The 15,929-nt window shown below is 38.3% G+C and overlaps 1 protein-coding gene across 3 annotated transcripts in view; it reads right to left on the bottom strand.

Moving 5' to 3' along the window:
• Nucleotides 1-15,929, bottom strand: part of NALCN (sodium leak channel, non-selective) — a 251,379-nt gene that overhangs the window by 139,068 nt on the left and 96,382 nt on the right. For 2 of the 3 annotated variants that reach the window (XM_075712454.1, XM_075712463.1), the window contains exon 9: nt 13,705-13,791. The exons of the other annotated variant lie outside the window; for it this stretch is intronic. In XM_075712454.1, the coding sequence (XP_075568569.1) occupies nt 13,705-13,791 (87 nt within the window). The remainder of the gene's footprint in view (nt 1-13,704; nt 13,792-15,929) is intronic. 3 annotated transcript variants of the gene reach the window in all.

Below are 15,929 nucleotides of genomic sequence, written 5' to 3'. Positions count from 1 at the left end.
GAATTCAGCTGGAGTCTTGAATGTTTAAATGACCTAGGCTTTGAGCTACCACCAATGACTGTCTTAAAATTATACGAATCACCTCCTGTTGATGTCTCTCTCTTCTGATTATAAAGTGCCTAAGGTGATCAACTCCTGTCAGCACACTTAATTGCCAGACTCCTAAGACAGCCAAATAAATTCCATTCCTTCTATGCCTATGTCTGTACAACCACACCTATGCATAAATATCTATTCTTGCCCTCATTCCCACCCCTAAGGCTTTTAAGTAATTTTTAAATTAATTTCTAGTTAATGTTGCTATCCCACCAGTGCAAAGAGTAAAAACTTTTAAATTAAAACTGCATCCATCACTGCCATACATCCCTTTCCAAGCCACAGTTATTTTCAATTATTCACCCTTTGCATACTATATCTTATTCTTCTCTTAACCAACCAGCAGGAATAACCTTACTGGTTATATATTCATGATTAAAGCTGAACTGAAATGGTGTGTACAGTGTAAATTGTACATTGATTTACAATGTGGTTTTTTTCATGTGAAAAAAGAACTTCAGTGCCAGCATTACTACAGACAATTTTCCAAATGATCTGCAAAAGTAACTACACTGGTTCATATATACCCACTGGTATTACTGTCCTTTCATTTAAATGATAATGCCAGTTACTAATGTTTTTAGCTGAATACATTTGCATAATCACAATCCACAAAAATGAGTAAGTTTGTAGTGTTCACTGTGTCTTGTATATACACTTATCTGTCTCAATATAAGCTCCTTACTGGTTTATGAAAACACAGCACACTCATATGTGGAACAGTCTTCTTAGAGATGAAGATTTTCAAAGCAGTCAGGTGGATTTAGACACGTTTAAGTTCTACTGAAGGAATGAAATAGGTACAAAACAAATCTTGGAATTAATGAAGCACAGTACATCATTAATTCCAAGAACTAGGCAGTATTCTAGAAATGTGTTCAATGTTAAACATAAGCAGGAAATTTCTTATAGCTAGAGTAAATTTAAGGAACTCCCTCTTTTCATTATATTTACAGCATTTAGATTTGTTTCAATCTGCCATTTTTAATGACTGCAAAACCAATGTTGTATATTCACAACATTAGAGATGAAGTCCTTCTCCAATACAGCCAGTGGCAAAATGCTTGCTGAGTTTGATGGTGCCAGGGTTCTACTGTTTCCCTGCCGCACTTCCCCCAAACAGGGAGAAAATCTGGAGGAACAGAGGGTGAAAAAAACTGGGCTTGTCACATGCCCTTTCCTCCTCACCTCTTCTCTGAGGGACAGGTAGAAGAAGGTCTCTAAGTGTCAGCGCTTGGCTCTACTTAGCTCTGCAGAACACCGAGAATCCCCCACCTGTTTTCTTTCAGAAACCCAATCCAAGAGCAGTGAATCATCCTGTTTTGCAGCTCAATCAGTGAATCACAACCTGCCTCAAAACAGCCAACTGAAAGACTGGCAAACCAAAGTTGGTATTTCTGTATCATACACAGCCCTTTCTTTGTCCAAGTATCTTTGCAGGCAGATCATTTCTCCAGGTTTGGTTTTAGTTTACTCAACAGCATTCTCAGCTGCAATAAACTCTGCTCAGCCTGCTCTACCCCCCAAGGAAGTTACTCCTACCACCTCTCGAAGGATGCCTACTCACTGCCACCTCGAAGTCTCCTTGCATAAACTGTAAGATCCTGAAGTTGTAACATAGCTACACCTTGCCTGACTTCATCTACATCCTTTGCAACCATCTCCAGGTGAAGCATGCTCAGTAGCATCCTTGAAAAAGGAACAGTTCTCCCTTTCCTCACCGGAATCCTTCTGACCGGGATACAAATCAGTGACATACAAATAAAACAAATACCATCCACTACAAGACACGGTGTAAACCAGACTCGCATCCATATCTGCACCCTTACCTTTCCACAAATAATGCCAATGGCACCAATAAGAGGACTGGGGCACAAAATCCTTACATATTTCAATGACTTTAATGAGAGTCATATATATGCCTGGGCTTTTTGCTGAATAAACTACTGGTACTCAGGAAACAAAATAAGCACCTATATGCTTAATAGCTTCTTATTTGAAAATTACTTCCTGTTAAAAGCAAATCTGGTAACAACAGAACGTTATTAAATCTGCAGAGCTATGAATTACAAAATGCTGGAATTAAGGTCATCTATGCTGGCATGTGCATGCTATAATACACCCCTGAACTGCATGATCACCAAAGTCCTGAACTTTTCAGTGAACTTCAAGGGGCTGTAGGATGCACATCAGCAGATGAAATATCCTGCAACATGTGGTGTGAGTAAGGCAGAGAATGGCATAGGGAGAAGGATGGCTTCATAGTTAAGGCAGTTGGATACTTCTTTGGAGAACAGTATTTGATGTCTGCCTGTGCTGAAAACTTTGTGATGCTAACCAAGCTGTCTGAAACTTTTCCTAGCCAGTACTAGAGTGTTCCTCCTTTTAAAGGTATCTGACTTCAGGGTGAAAATGGGAATTTCCAGTGTGTTGCCTGCATGTCCTACCATGCTTTTCAAAGGTGTAGCTGAGTGCTGAGTTCTAGGTGGTTGTGCTTTACAGTTATGCCTTACTACTGCCATAGCACATTTTTCCTTTTTTTTTTAATAAACTTTAAATCCAGTGCTCATGGTATTTCAAACTTGTATTCAACAAAATAACTTTAAAGGAAGTGTGCAATGTACAGAAAAATAGGAACTTTACTGAAAAGAGTTAATGTACAAATATGAGAAAACCGGATTGGTTTGCACAATTTATGGCTACCAAAATTTTGCCTTTCAAATAAGCTTATCTTTGAATGTGCTTAGTAGAATGATTACCATGAGGGTGTGATGGAACAATACCAACCAAACAGCTGTACCCTAACCTCGGCAAAACACTTATACTGTGGGTAGGTATGGCTAAAGTTTACCTGATACCTCGCAGTGCACAAACCACTGTTTGCTTTAACAGGAAAAGATTTAATCTATGCAAAAAAAAGCACTACTGGAGCTATTCTGGCTTCACAAAGCATACAACAGGTGTGCACTCAGCAGAAAATCAAGAGCCCCACCAGAAGAGATGGTTCAGATGATTATCTTCCAGAGACGCAGCATGGGATTGCTCACCCGTAACAGACTTGCTCAGAGGGCTCTTATAGTTGTTTGCTTTGTTTCTGCCCTGTTTCAGTAACTGATATGCATAAAGGTGTATATATGTGTATGCATATGAGTGAAGAAGCATATTTATCTTTATGGTTCTGTCCTCTCTACTCACTCTTTTAAAATACTTAGCATTAACAACCAGGCATGTTTGTTTTCGGTGTCCAAGTATTGTACTGTATCCTTTTTGCCCCCTGTGTTACAAAATAATTTGTTAAAAGCTTTTTACCTGAGGAAAATTCATTCTCTCGTATCATCTGGTACTTTTTACTCTGTTAAAGGAATGAAAGTCAAGAAGCAACTACAAAAACTGATCACCATATCCAGTCTGCTTAATTGCTAGCTGGCTGCATGGCTCGGTTTGGACCTCTTCAGTTAGTTCTCCTTAAAACAACACCCAAGCATGTCTCCCTCCATTCTGTACAATCCTCTGACATCACTAAAGTCTTTGCACCCTTGAATAACATCACTCTCCCTGGTATCAAACCTGAGAGCATGCAATGCAGGCTCAGCATCAGACCATAAAACTATCGTTCTGGTGAGCTGCAACACAACCCTCACATTATTTTGGATACTCAGAACTGAAAAAAGCTACAGAGAAATAACTGTGCCTGAAGGACACAGGGATGCCACAGGAGCCCAGAAGAGACAAAGGGCCAAGCACTGTGTAAAGTGGGCATGATCGATCTGTTCTGGAGGAGGAAGTATGAAAAGCCACAGTCCATGTCAGATGGCCTCTGGGCCAGGTATCTATCCATCCTGGCCCTCTTCAGCTGGAAAAATAAAGATAACGAGTCTATAAAAGGGAATGCACACTCTTATTCTGACAGTACAGTTTTGTACATTGACTGAAAGCTCCGAGACAAGAACATAAAATGATTTTACTTTTTTTGTATGGAAGAATTAAAACAACAGACACAAAAAAAAGACCTCAATCTGCAAAATACTCACCCTGCATACCAACTAAATCTCAGGCTGGAAATCAAAGTACATCTATGCCAAAGAAGGGTTGCAAACGTGCTATCTGTTCACATACATTAAGCACGAAGTAATTCGGTGTTCTTCCTCCACATGTCACATTGCTAGCTTTCCTCTTCACTCCTGTCAGGCCTCAAAGACCCTGTTTTCAAAGGTCTGAGGCAAGCATAGGAAAGAAAGGGAATCCTAGGAAGGGGAAGCAAAATTGTGAGGGAAGCAGCTTGAAGATCTGAATTTACTGTACTGCACTGCAGCCTTCAACTTGTTAAAATGCGTAGGTCAGCTGAAGACGGTTCTCTCTAGCTGGCACTTTAAGAATTCACAAAGCATAAAGGATGTAGACTTTGACATGACAGTGCAAATACTTCTCTGTATAACAACTGCATTTATGTCAATGAAATCACTCATATAAAACCATGATTCTCAAAGCTCTAGGTACCTTCTACTGATTTCAGTAGGATTTAATAAATGCATAATACTTATGAAAATTCAGTATGCATGCTTGCTGAAGTGGGACTTAATTTTGCTTTAAATCTGCACATCAAAAATGTATAAAATAGATTATTATGGCCTACTGGAGAAAGACGAGGTAAAGACTTTGGCTTTAGAGATTTACCCCAAAAGAACTGGCACACCTAAAACAGGAAAGTAAACACCCTGCATACTGATGCAGTCTGTAGAGTGATGGGCAACACCAGATTCAGATCCTCAGCTGCCCTCTGGCAATATCCATCTGTTTCTATTGGCTCTGTGCCACTATGATCCTACCACTGGCATCTGCTAAGGGCTTAAAGACATGAGATGAATCAGGACCACAATGATTCTCAAAAGAGTTAGAGTTAGTGTTCAGAATACCAAGAATACAACAAGAAAAGGCAAAGACTTTTTCTCATAGAATTTTTTTTTGTGAGATACCGTTATGAATAATCGAAAGTAAAAAATTTAATCTGAATATGAAATAGCCACTTAAAATTTCGTAATTTAGTAAAAGCTGTTTGTTTAAATACCTATTAGCTCAGACTCGTCCCACTTACTCTTAGGAACTTCACTGAGGTGCTGAGAAGGCCACACAGTTTATGTAGCGTCCCCATGACAATGAAGAAATACAGACAACGTGAGAGGCAATTCAGCATCCCGAACATGTGAATTACCATCAGATTCATGATGGGAATCACTCTCTCCGCTGACTACTGAGGAACCCAAAGGATTAGAGACCCCAACAGTAACAAAAAGATACTGCAAAGTTATTTCTTCTTAAAGTTTGAAAAATCTAAAAAGAATACCTATGAAGAACAATCTAATAACCTACAGAGCTGTAGTACATGATGTTCTTCGCAGTCCTAGTGAAATGAGACTTTTCTTTGAGAAACACTAGAAATATGGAAAATATTGGGGGGAAAACAACTCGCACGAGGAAAAAAAAATCCCTGCTAGTTTTATTCTAAGACTCTGCAGTCTTCCACTTCGCACAGATTTGTCATCCAAGTTACAGCTCTAAAGGAAGTCATGCTGCTGCTGCTGCTGCTTCCAACACTTTGATTGCTGTAATTGTGCTAACCACAAAAAAGCTACATGACAATTTAAATACCTGTTTTCAGTTTGATGGGATTTGAAACACTGGACATTTAACCTCAGATACAAAATTTTCTAAAGGAAACTCAGATGAACTTTAATTTTAGTGGCATTACTGAATAGTTTCTATAATCCACTGACACTGATGTGCCCCCAAATTTCTAAGTGTAAATTATGAATACAAGCTGTACTGAAGTCCATTGCTGAAGAGAATGCTAGAAAAATGGTCCACTCTGCCTGTTTGGATCACAGCAAAAAGACTGATGGTAAAAAAAATAATCCACATAGCTGAAGCAGTCTTTTAAAAATATTGTAGCAACTTCCATATTTTTATTGTAGGAGATCTTTAGCTTATTAATTTGACCATGATGTTGGAAGAACTGAATGTCACTACTTAATGCCATTTATTGGTGAACTGTATAGGCCTGTGTGAAAGAGGGTCAAGTTTTATAAAAATTCCTTATGCAAAATGTATTCCTTGTGGAGCAGAAAGTTCTTCTGGGGCCTCATTGGAAAATCTGGAGTTACACAAAAGGTTCTACTTTCAGCTTGTCCAAAAATAAGGGGAAGTTCAGAGATCCTGACTGATTTTTAGTGTCAGCCAAGGCTTCCATAACTCTGACATACAAAGATTTTTGAAAACCTACTGCCTCAGACAAATTCCAAATACTTGTTCCTAAATCTCCCAAGGAGATGCCAAGGGCCTGATGTGACCATGTTTTCTGCTGCAGCAGGCCTTCCTCTAATAAAGAATACTGCCAAGGAAAACCACTACCCTTTTGTAAGCTTAATCATAGTTTAACACCTGTCCATTTTGTTTTTGCAATGGGATTTCGATACTTTAAGTCTGCAGGAAAATTACATGTTCAAGCTGAGGAAGTCATGTTCATGAAATCTATTTCTTCAAATGCAAAACAGTGAAATCAATAACAAGTTTTCTTTCTTTTTTTCCTTAGTTTCTGTGGTTAGATTGCTACAAACTGTGGCTAGTAATTTACTTTGTAATGAACAAGAACAGACAGTTCAGCAAGTAAATGGAAAACTATGGAGAAGAAACTATGAACATGAGAGAACTATGTCTCAAACTCATTGTTAACATATGTGCTTCGGTATAATGGTTATAAAGGAAAAGAAGGCAGGCAGGCAAGAAAGGAGGAGGGGAAGGGGAGAGAGAGGGAGGAAGGGAAAGGAGTGGGAACAGAGGGAAAGGAAGGGAGGAGAGGAAGGGAGGAAAGGGACGAAGGAAAGGGAGGAAGGAAAGGAAGGGAGGAAAGGAGGCTGTATGCCTTGCAGACTGGGAATATGCATGCAGCCCTGCACCCCCTTGAAATTACTTTTCTTTTAAATGCATGTATACAATAGCAGAGGAATAGAAGCATAGACAAAATAACAATGGGAATCTAATAATCCTGAAGTTAATTAATCTTTGTTAATACCAGAATATTACCTATGGGAGATCTGAAAGTTGTCTTAAAAATGACAGCATTGTCACCAAATACACTAATCTCCTTTTTTAACAGTCCTTCCTGATATTCGAAGTCTGTTTCCCTTTCTGAAGTTTCCTCATCGCTGATAATTCTGTTTGTATACACAAGCACAAACATAAACCAACCATCCTCCATACCTGGTGTTTATCATCCTCAGACACTCATGTCTGCCCTCCTCTTGTTACTGATTGCATGTTACAACAGCTTGTGATCCTGTCATTGTCAAATTTCATTGTTTCAAATTCTTTGTTTTATTGAAAAGGAGCATCTATCTCAAAATTACAACTAATAATCTTTGCACTACGTTTCTTGTAATTTCTGAGTAATCTCAGGAAAATCAGCAAATTATTTCCTCAATTGTAATAAATTAAAATGCTATATGGTTACTTTACATAACTTGTTCCTACAAGATGTTCTGGAGGCCAAAACGATAAATGGGTTCAGAACAAGGCTAGACAAATTGATAGGTGATAAATCCATCAATGGATACTAAATATAATGGCCTAAATATAACATCCACCTCAGAAAGTCCGTAAATGAATGATTGCTGGAGTCCAAGATAGAGAACGAGGGCATAAATGGATATCCAGAAGCTCAGAGAAGGATGATCTATATATGCCTATTTCTGGTACCAGCTGATTTTGGAGACACAGAAAATGCATTGTTTGTCTGCTAGTTTTGTGCATTCTCTGATATCTGCATCATGGGGCTTACTATTTTTCAGGTCCCTTTTAGTAAAAAATGGTGAATTTAAGTGCACAAAAAATGTATATGGGCAAAATATGTTTGGTTCTCCAGTTTCATGAGATTATCTTTGTAATTCATATCAGGAAAAGACAGTGGTTCTCAACACTGCAGCAGCAGCTCATTTACATTATAGTTGCCCTGTCCCCTCCTTCCTCCAGTTAAAATGGGCTGTAATTTCAGCTGTCTGAATTCATGATTTCTTTTAATAACATAAACTAAAGTGAACACCAGTTTATATTACCAGATGAGACAGCGAGCTGAGGTGTCCCAGGAGTAAACTCACTGCCTCTTCAGTTACCATTGTTACTGTCGTGAAAGCCCACGAAAAAAGAGGCGAGCAGACAGCAGAGGATGGCAACAGCTTTACCTTCCTCATCTGAAATGGCATCAAGCTGAAACGGAGCACACATTTAAGGACATCTCAGTTTGTGAATCCCCCAACCAGAGTCCGAAAGTTAGTCAGATGCTGGAGCTTCTACCCATTCACCACACTTCACCATTTCTTCCCACACCCTGTGTACTCATGGAAAATACTGGAAGACTCTTTCGGCCCCCTCCCACTTTTCATAATGCCCAGGATTTACTATCTTACTATACGCAACTGAGGATAGGAAGGTGGGATGGGGCTGGACTTTATTTGCGTATGTTCTTGTGTTGCAAACATGTTTAGTTTCCCTGCAGAGTGTTCCATTCCACCTCATTTTGTTTTTCACCATTTTTACCTCACCAAAACTAATAGCTTGCTTTTACATTTACGCTTTGCATATTCTGCTCCCGAGTCTCTTCAGTAAAACTAATATGGTTGTTTGTCAGCCCAGTTTCAGTGCCAAGTACATCACTGAACTATCCAAGCTTCTGTTAACTGATGCAATTTCTAGGCTTTCTAAATGAGAACAGGGCATAGAAAAAAGAAGTAGATTTTTTTTTTTAATGACAGCCTCAGAAGTTTAGGATTTGCAATCAATTTAATCTGCTTCTGAATAAACTCGTATAATATACTCAAGTAATAAACTCATTCAAATCAAAACTTAATTTTAGCTAACCAAAAGAGAAGATTTTTCTTTCACTGTAAGAGAGGATTTCAGTTACTGGAAGAAATCTATTATATATGTATTTAATCTAATGAAAGCCACTGTAGGTAAGAAGAGAATAGGACTGAGTAGGCATACCTTTTGCTTGATTCCAAAGTTACACTAAAGGGCTAATTAGTATATAAATAGACTACCACACTTTTCTGGTTCACCAATAATTATTGCCCATGAAAGAGAAGAGGAGAAAACCCACTTGTGCTCTCTGTTATTCCTGCAGTGAAAATCCCTAAGTACTGTTTTATCTCATTTTTCTCTCTCTCATTCAATATATCCATTATGAAACTGCTACACCACCCAATTCCTGCTTCTCTGGCCATGCCTCCTCCACTCTCTATATTTTTTCTGTCTTTCGATATTACTTTTGATCTTTTTGTCTCTTCTTCAAGGTTCTCTAAAATTCTTTACTTGTACAGAATTCTGTAACACATTCTGACAATAATATGTAGCATGAAGGGCTAACCTTTTTTTGAGGCAACAAGATATGATTAAATTCTGACATTAATCATATGTTCAAGAGCACTGTAATCATAATAATGTCACTTGCTTGCTCAGATCATAGCTTTGTGACCTTCTGTTTCTTCCGTAGATGGAGCACATACGATTAATAGCAAATACAGTATTTTTAATCTGTTGAAGATTTTATTATCAGAGTATGGGTGCACATACAGTTTGTGAGTAGGTGACCACTTCCCTTTATGCTGACACGTCACACACAGTGTTTCCAAGCTTTTTCTAAACATCATTCTGTCTCCACTCTGCGTTTAATTTCTGCTGGACATACAACCCCAAAATATTAGCATGAAGAGGGAATTGCTCTCTGGTTCACTTTTCCTCACAGTTCCAGACTTCCTCTGTTCATTACAAAACTAAGTATTGAGAAGACTGAAGATGTCATTACTTGGTGTTAGTAATATCAACCATGGGTTCACGGAAGACATATGAGCTGAAACTTTCCAGTTCAGCTTTAAATCAGTATGTGTATTTTATAAGTCTTTGTGGACAGGAAGACAAAAAGAAAGAAGGCGTGATAAAACCATCAACAACCTTTAAAATTAACAGGAAAGGAATAATAAGAAACACAGTGTGCCTTTAACATGGGATTAAAGGGGTAAATACATGCTCAAAGAGGTTTATAAAGGATTTTTTCTGGAACCTGGTGCTCAGTTTTTCTTTATTTGTGAACTGAGAGCTTCCTACTGTGCTCGTAGGAGTAAATCACGATAGGCAGGAAGTTCTAACACACTACAATGTGTTAAAGTAATATCAACAACAGCAAAATAATGTGGCAATGTCGGAGCCTCAGCATGCATTCATGCCAAATGGTTCATGTTGAAATGGAAAACACAAAGATTATTTTTCAGTGACAAAAGAAAATCAATATTTAAAATCAATGCCAGTCATGGGGAACAGTGAGAATAAGTAACAAAAGGCCACAAAGCACCTTTGGGAATTCTCAAAAGAAAAACGCAATAAATATAAAACCATTATAAAGAAATAAAAGCCTCTTTGCCCCACATCAGGATAGATTTGCAAGTCAAAATCAGAAACCATTCTGATACTAATTTTTCATGTTGCCACTTCCAGCCACTTCTAAAAACTAAACAAAACTTAGTTAGGTGTCTGAGTTAAAGTTCTTCAAAAACACCAGACTTTTGACCATCTTTCTTACCCATCTCTCATGGTTTAGTCTTATTTAACTACTATGCTGCTGTATACAAGAGCACCTTGCAGATCCCAGATCCATATGCACGTGCTGGTTCTGTTCTGCCTATATGCCATGCGCCCAGCGGAAAGGCAAGTGGGCTCTCGGGAGAGACAAGGGAGGGTACCCTGGTGAGCACAGCGGCGCTCACCTGCCCAGCATTTTAGACATACCAAGGCACACTACTCACTACATGGGATTCTGAAACTCCTTTGTAATCCCCTCTTTGCAGACCAGCTGTGACAGCAGGGTAAAGATGTGGTTAGCCTGCTTATTCATTTTACCTGATTGAGAGGCTTCGTACAACAACGCAATGTTTGTGTGAGACAAAGCGAGTTACAGAGGCTCTGCACAGAGCCTATACAGTATCTCCGCCTGAATTATTATTTGCTCAGGAATAACACCAGCCCTGCATTGCTCCACGTGCCATTGCAATGTTCCACCTAGGCTAGCAAGGCCTGCCAGGCTGAAACCCCTGACCTGGTCTGTGGGAGTAAGCATGGTTGTACAAATGCCAAAGTAGTAAACCCCAACAGATCCAGCTAGTCCATGTGAAGCGTCTTCCAAGACCTGTATTAGAAAGGTTTTTATGTTACACACCACACATAAATCGCATTATACTTTCCTCCATCACTCCCCGCTTTAGAGAGCTGAATGTATCTATTTGCCAACTTAGATAGCACAAGCCCACCTTATTGGAGTGCCTCTCAAGTAGTTAGTAGGTTTAAACCCCACAGTAGCCAAATCTGGGAGGGAACACTTTTCCACCATAAAGAATGTGAACTAAAGCAAAGATACCTATTAAGTAGTTTTCTCAAGGTCTACAGGAAATTTGTGCTTGGCCAATAAATCGAACCTAGATCTCCAGAGTCGTTTTCCATTCCCTTAGCCGCTTGGATATTTCCTCTCCCAATGCACAGTACAGTTTGTTGAGGAATTAAATTCTAAATAACTCAATACAGTGAATAAGTGGAGTTTCACCAAAGCACAGACCCAGGCCTATGTAACTGTTGAAACAGAACTTTTAATAATGTTCCCTTTCTTATTTGGAGGAGTAATAGTTACAGAGCCCAGAGAGGAATTAATAAAACCAAACTTACTGCAAAATTTAATTAAATTATACAGGGCAATAGAGTCTTCGCTACCTTTTTCTAAGAACGCCATCCTTCACAGGATATTGAATGACAATATACTTAGCTAATAAAGGTCAGAAGAATGCATATTAATTGAATGTGTCCTAAAGGCAGGATATATATTCTCCAACCTGCTTAACTCTTTCCTAGACTCAGATTTATGCACCATACTCCTCTTAAGGAACAAAACCCACCCAAACCCTTAAAAAATAACTACCACATTTCTCACTAGGGACTTAATGCATAAAGAATGCCTTTAATATATTGCAAAGGCTTTAAATACATGAATTTTTTAGGAAGTCTGTTTTCTCTTTACTTCAGATTGATAGAACTGAAACAATAATGCATGGTGAGATGAATAAAGGGGGGGTGTGTGTGTTTATCCAGACTTTGAGATTTTGCTTTCTCTGGGCTGTATTTTAGTCTATATTTAATAAGAATAAAGCCTATTTTGGGCATTATCCTAATAAAATAATATTTTAACACATTGCTTTCCTTTGGATTGTTTTCCTTGGATTGACATCCAGCAAGATCACAGATTACTGGAAACCCTGCAGATGTTGCACAAAGGGACGAAGAATGAGAAAAAACCTGCTAGTTGAGTTGCAATTATAAAAAGTTGCAGCACCCACTGATGCATGAGGTTTATGTTCCCTGGAACACAATTTACTGTGTTTACATGATTCCTAAAAGGGGCAACAATGCAATACTGCGGACAACGGCAGACCAGGTAAGTCAGATGCTATCCTGACTCATCTGGAGGAGTTTTCATTGTGAATTCAGTTACATTTTATCTGCATACCTGAGACTGCTGCTTGAGAACACCACAAATGATGTTCCTGTTGCTGTCAAAATCAAGAATTAAATTTGGGAAGAGGAATTATCAGTTAAGACATATGCTATAATTAAATATATGGCAGTGGTTTGACAAAGCAGAGATATTTGAGGATGAACAGCTTGTGGAGGGGATGAAAGGTGCTTGCCAGCTTAGTGTTCAGCAATGTACATGCTGCCAACAAGTATGTGTATTTTAGTTTACACATTAAACCAAACATAACCAAAACTGCCAGCGAACATCATGCTATCAGAGTGCTATAGTAGATTTAGCTTTCTACTCTGAAGTAAGTTTGTTTCATCCAGAAGTGACATTATTTAACTTGCAAATAAAAAATTGAGCTGCTGTACAATGTGCTGTAATAAAAAGGGATTTATAAAAATATTACTTATCTTAGTCTGGATTTATTTAAACAATGAGGATAGAGTTTTACAAACTCACCTATATCCAAGTGAGAACATTAAATCTGGAAGTTTCAAACACTGCATGGCTTACTACCTACATGCCTCTTCCCCCTTCTTCTGTGATCCTATTTCCAAGATGGAACAAGAGAAACGAGGTACTTCTGTGTTTATTATGATTACTCATGCTTCTTGGCATATGTTATTGTATTTTGCAGTTAATAAACAAGCATTTTTGTTGTGAATAACCTAGGAGTGGAATCAGTTTGTATACAAAGCCTGAGAGATAAAGGGTGATGACTTATGTTATTTTATATTTAAAAAATCTAAAATCTTTCTCTCATGAGCACACAAAACAGTCTTTATAAGGAATGCATTTTTCTAATCCTCTCCCTTTGGGTGTGGTATATCCTTTTTTGTTGATCTGTGATTTTCAAGAACAAGCCTACACTGCAGAAAGCAATGGCTTTAAAGAAATTTACGACTAAAACTATTGTAGCTACTTCTCACCACAGTCTCTTTATGCCAACATTTGAGTGGTGCTGGTTACACACACTGATTTATTAAAAAGCAATGTCATACCTGTAGACATGCAGGAGCTCTGCCCTGGGGTTTATTCACATCAACAGCCACAAGCTGCCAACCTCCAGCAGCATCTTCATGAAACATCTTGAAAGGGAAAATTGTTGTCAGAAATGTTTTACGTGCCAATAAATACAAGCAAAATCTAATACATTTGCCTTAAGGACTGCATACACTTTGATGATAGCTAGTTTAATATAAGAGGGAAATGGTTCTCACTGCTACAGAAAAAAAAGCAACATGCTCTTTTTCCAACATTAATAGATTCTGAATTTTACTCAGATAACATCAAACACAATGTGTCTCTATTAGTCCTAATGTAGAAACTGATTCAATTAATCTCTGATCAGTATCATTAGATGGTGGTACCTGTTCAGAACAAATTCCTTACTAAGGTAAGCTTATCCTGAGGAAACACAAATACATTGTGACCAAAAACTAAGTTTCACGGTGCATTTGGAAATAATAGACAACCTCATCATTTTTTCTGGTGCAATTATTTTACCCCAAGGATCAGACTTTATTTTTGTTGCACTGATGCATATCAAGAGTAGCTTTACAGTCCTTCTGTAGTGTTACCCAGAGCTTGTAATTCCTGCAAATAGCTGAATGATATCCAGGCTGTAATGATGTCAATGGAAAAGGCTCTCTTGACCACAGTGGTATTCACATTTTACCAATAACCTCTGGAAGTGTAGGTGTAGGCATTCTGGCTTTTTTTTTTTTTCCTCAGAAATTAGGTCATAAAAAGATGCAGACTGCTGGACATAAGGAACAGTGAGAAACCATGTCTGGAAGTGATTAACACTGTCCTTGAAAATGTTCTTGAAAGAAAATGAATGGCTCCAGCATTTTAAATTGCCACCTGAGAGTCTGCGTATACTACGTAATGAAGTGTGGTGAAGTTCCCATCTGACTCCAACATTTTCCTTGACACCCAGCACCCAAACAAATCGCCTCGAGAACACAGCCACAGCAGTGTGGTTGAAGCTTAAAAGCCATCCTGAGAGAAGTGCTTATTAGACTGGGGGCAGTGTCACACAAATATGGTTGCAATGCTTCTAAGTCCTTATGTAGCACCTCTGCACTGGGAAGAGTTGCCAGCTCAAATCAGCACTGAGTTACTTCTTTTTGTACCATGCTTTAATGTGCAGTGCTAAAGTGCTTTACAAGAACCTCCTTTTATCCTTCTCCAGAGACCCCTTCCTTGATTTTGGCTATTAGACACTCCTTTTCTATAGGACTAAGTTTTGGGACCAGTTTAATGATTTATGAGGTGGGCAAATGAAGAAAGATATTGTTGTTTTTCCTCAAGGTTATTTCATGGACAAAACAAGCAAGGTTTCTAACTTTTGTCTGATGCTTTAAACAAGAAACCTACAAGAAATTTTCTGCCCTTCTTAATACAAAAAAGGCAAATAATTTTTGTAGTTCGGTAAGCTGGACTCCCTTTATGTCCCATTACGCTAGTGACTCAGGGAACAAAGTAACCATTCACTTGACTGCAGCCAACACGCTATTTTTATTCTGCATGATGCAATTTATATTCAACATGTTCATATTCTTTGGCATGATGACATTATTTTGGGAATTTCTTTTATCATTTAAATTCCTTAATGTTGGCTGCTTCTTGAGTTTCCCTACATTGATATTTCTGTTCCAGTGTCTAGTTCAGAATATGTTGGTTAAGCCTATATGGCTTAGGAATCTGTCCCATCAGAGATGAAACAAACATTGTGCTCCTCAGGCTATGTACGTGTCATGTGGAAAAGTCCTTTTTTCTTTTTTGGTTAGATTTTAAATTGGTATCACCAAGTCTGCTTTGACAAAGACACATATAGAGTAGAAATTATTGCCACAAAGTCTATTTAAGGCGAAAAACATAGCAGCAGGCAGAAAAGGACTAGATTTACATACGGATTAAAGGACTATCCAAAGGAATATCAGAAAATATTTAATAAATAATTTTGAGACAGTTAAATCCTCTGGCTTAAGAAAATAATCTAGCTACAGAGGTTAGAATGGTTTTCCTCATGGGTATGTTTCTCATATCTGTCTTCCTAAGAGCTTTTTGCAGGCAGTTGGTACTGGTCCCTTTTATAGATGACAAACTGCACCAGCCTGGGAAAGCCTGGCCTTTTTTGCATTCAGGATACCTAATATGATTGTTACAATAATGAGTAGGAGAATTTAAATCGCAACCCCTTAGCCCTCATTTTTCATAC

Source organism: Pelecanus crispus, chromosome 1 (assembly GCF_030463565.1).
Source record: "Pelecanus crispus isolate bPelCri1 chromosome 1, bPelCri1.pri, whole genome shotgun sequence".
Lineage (NCBI taxonomy): Eukaryota > Metazoa > Chordata > Aves > Pelecaniformes > Pelecanidae > Pelecanus > Pelecanus crispus.
This window is presented reverse-complemented; position numbering and strand designations above follow the sequence as displayed.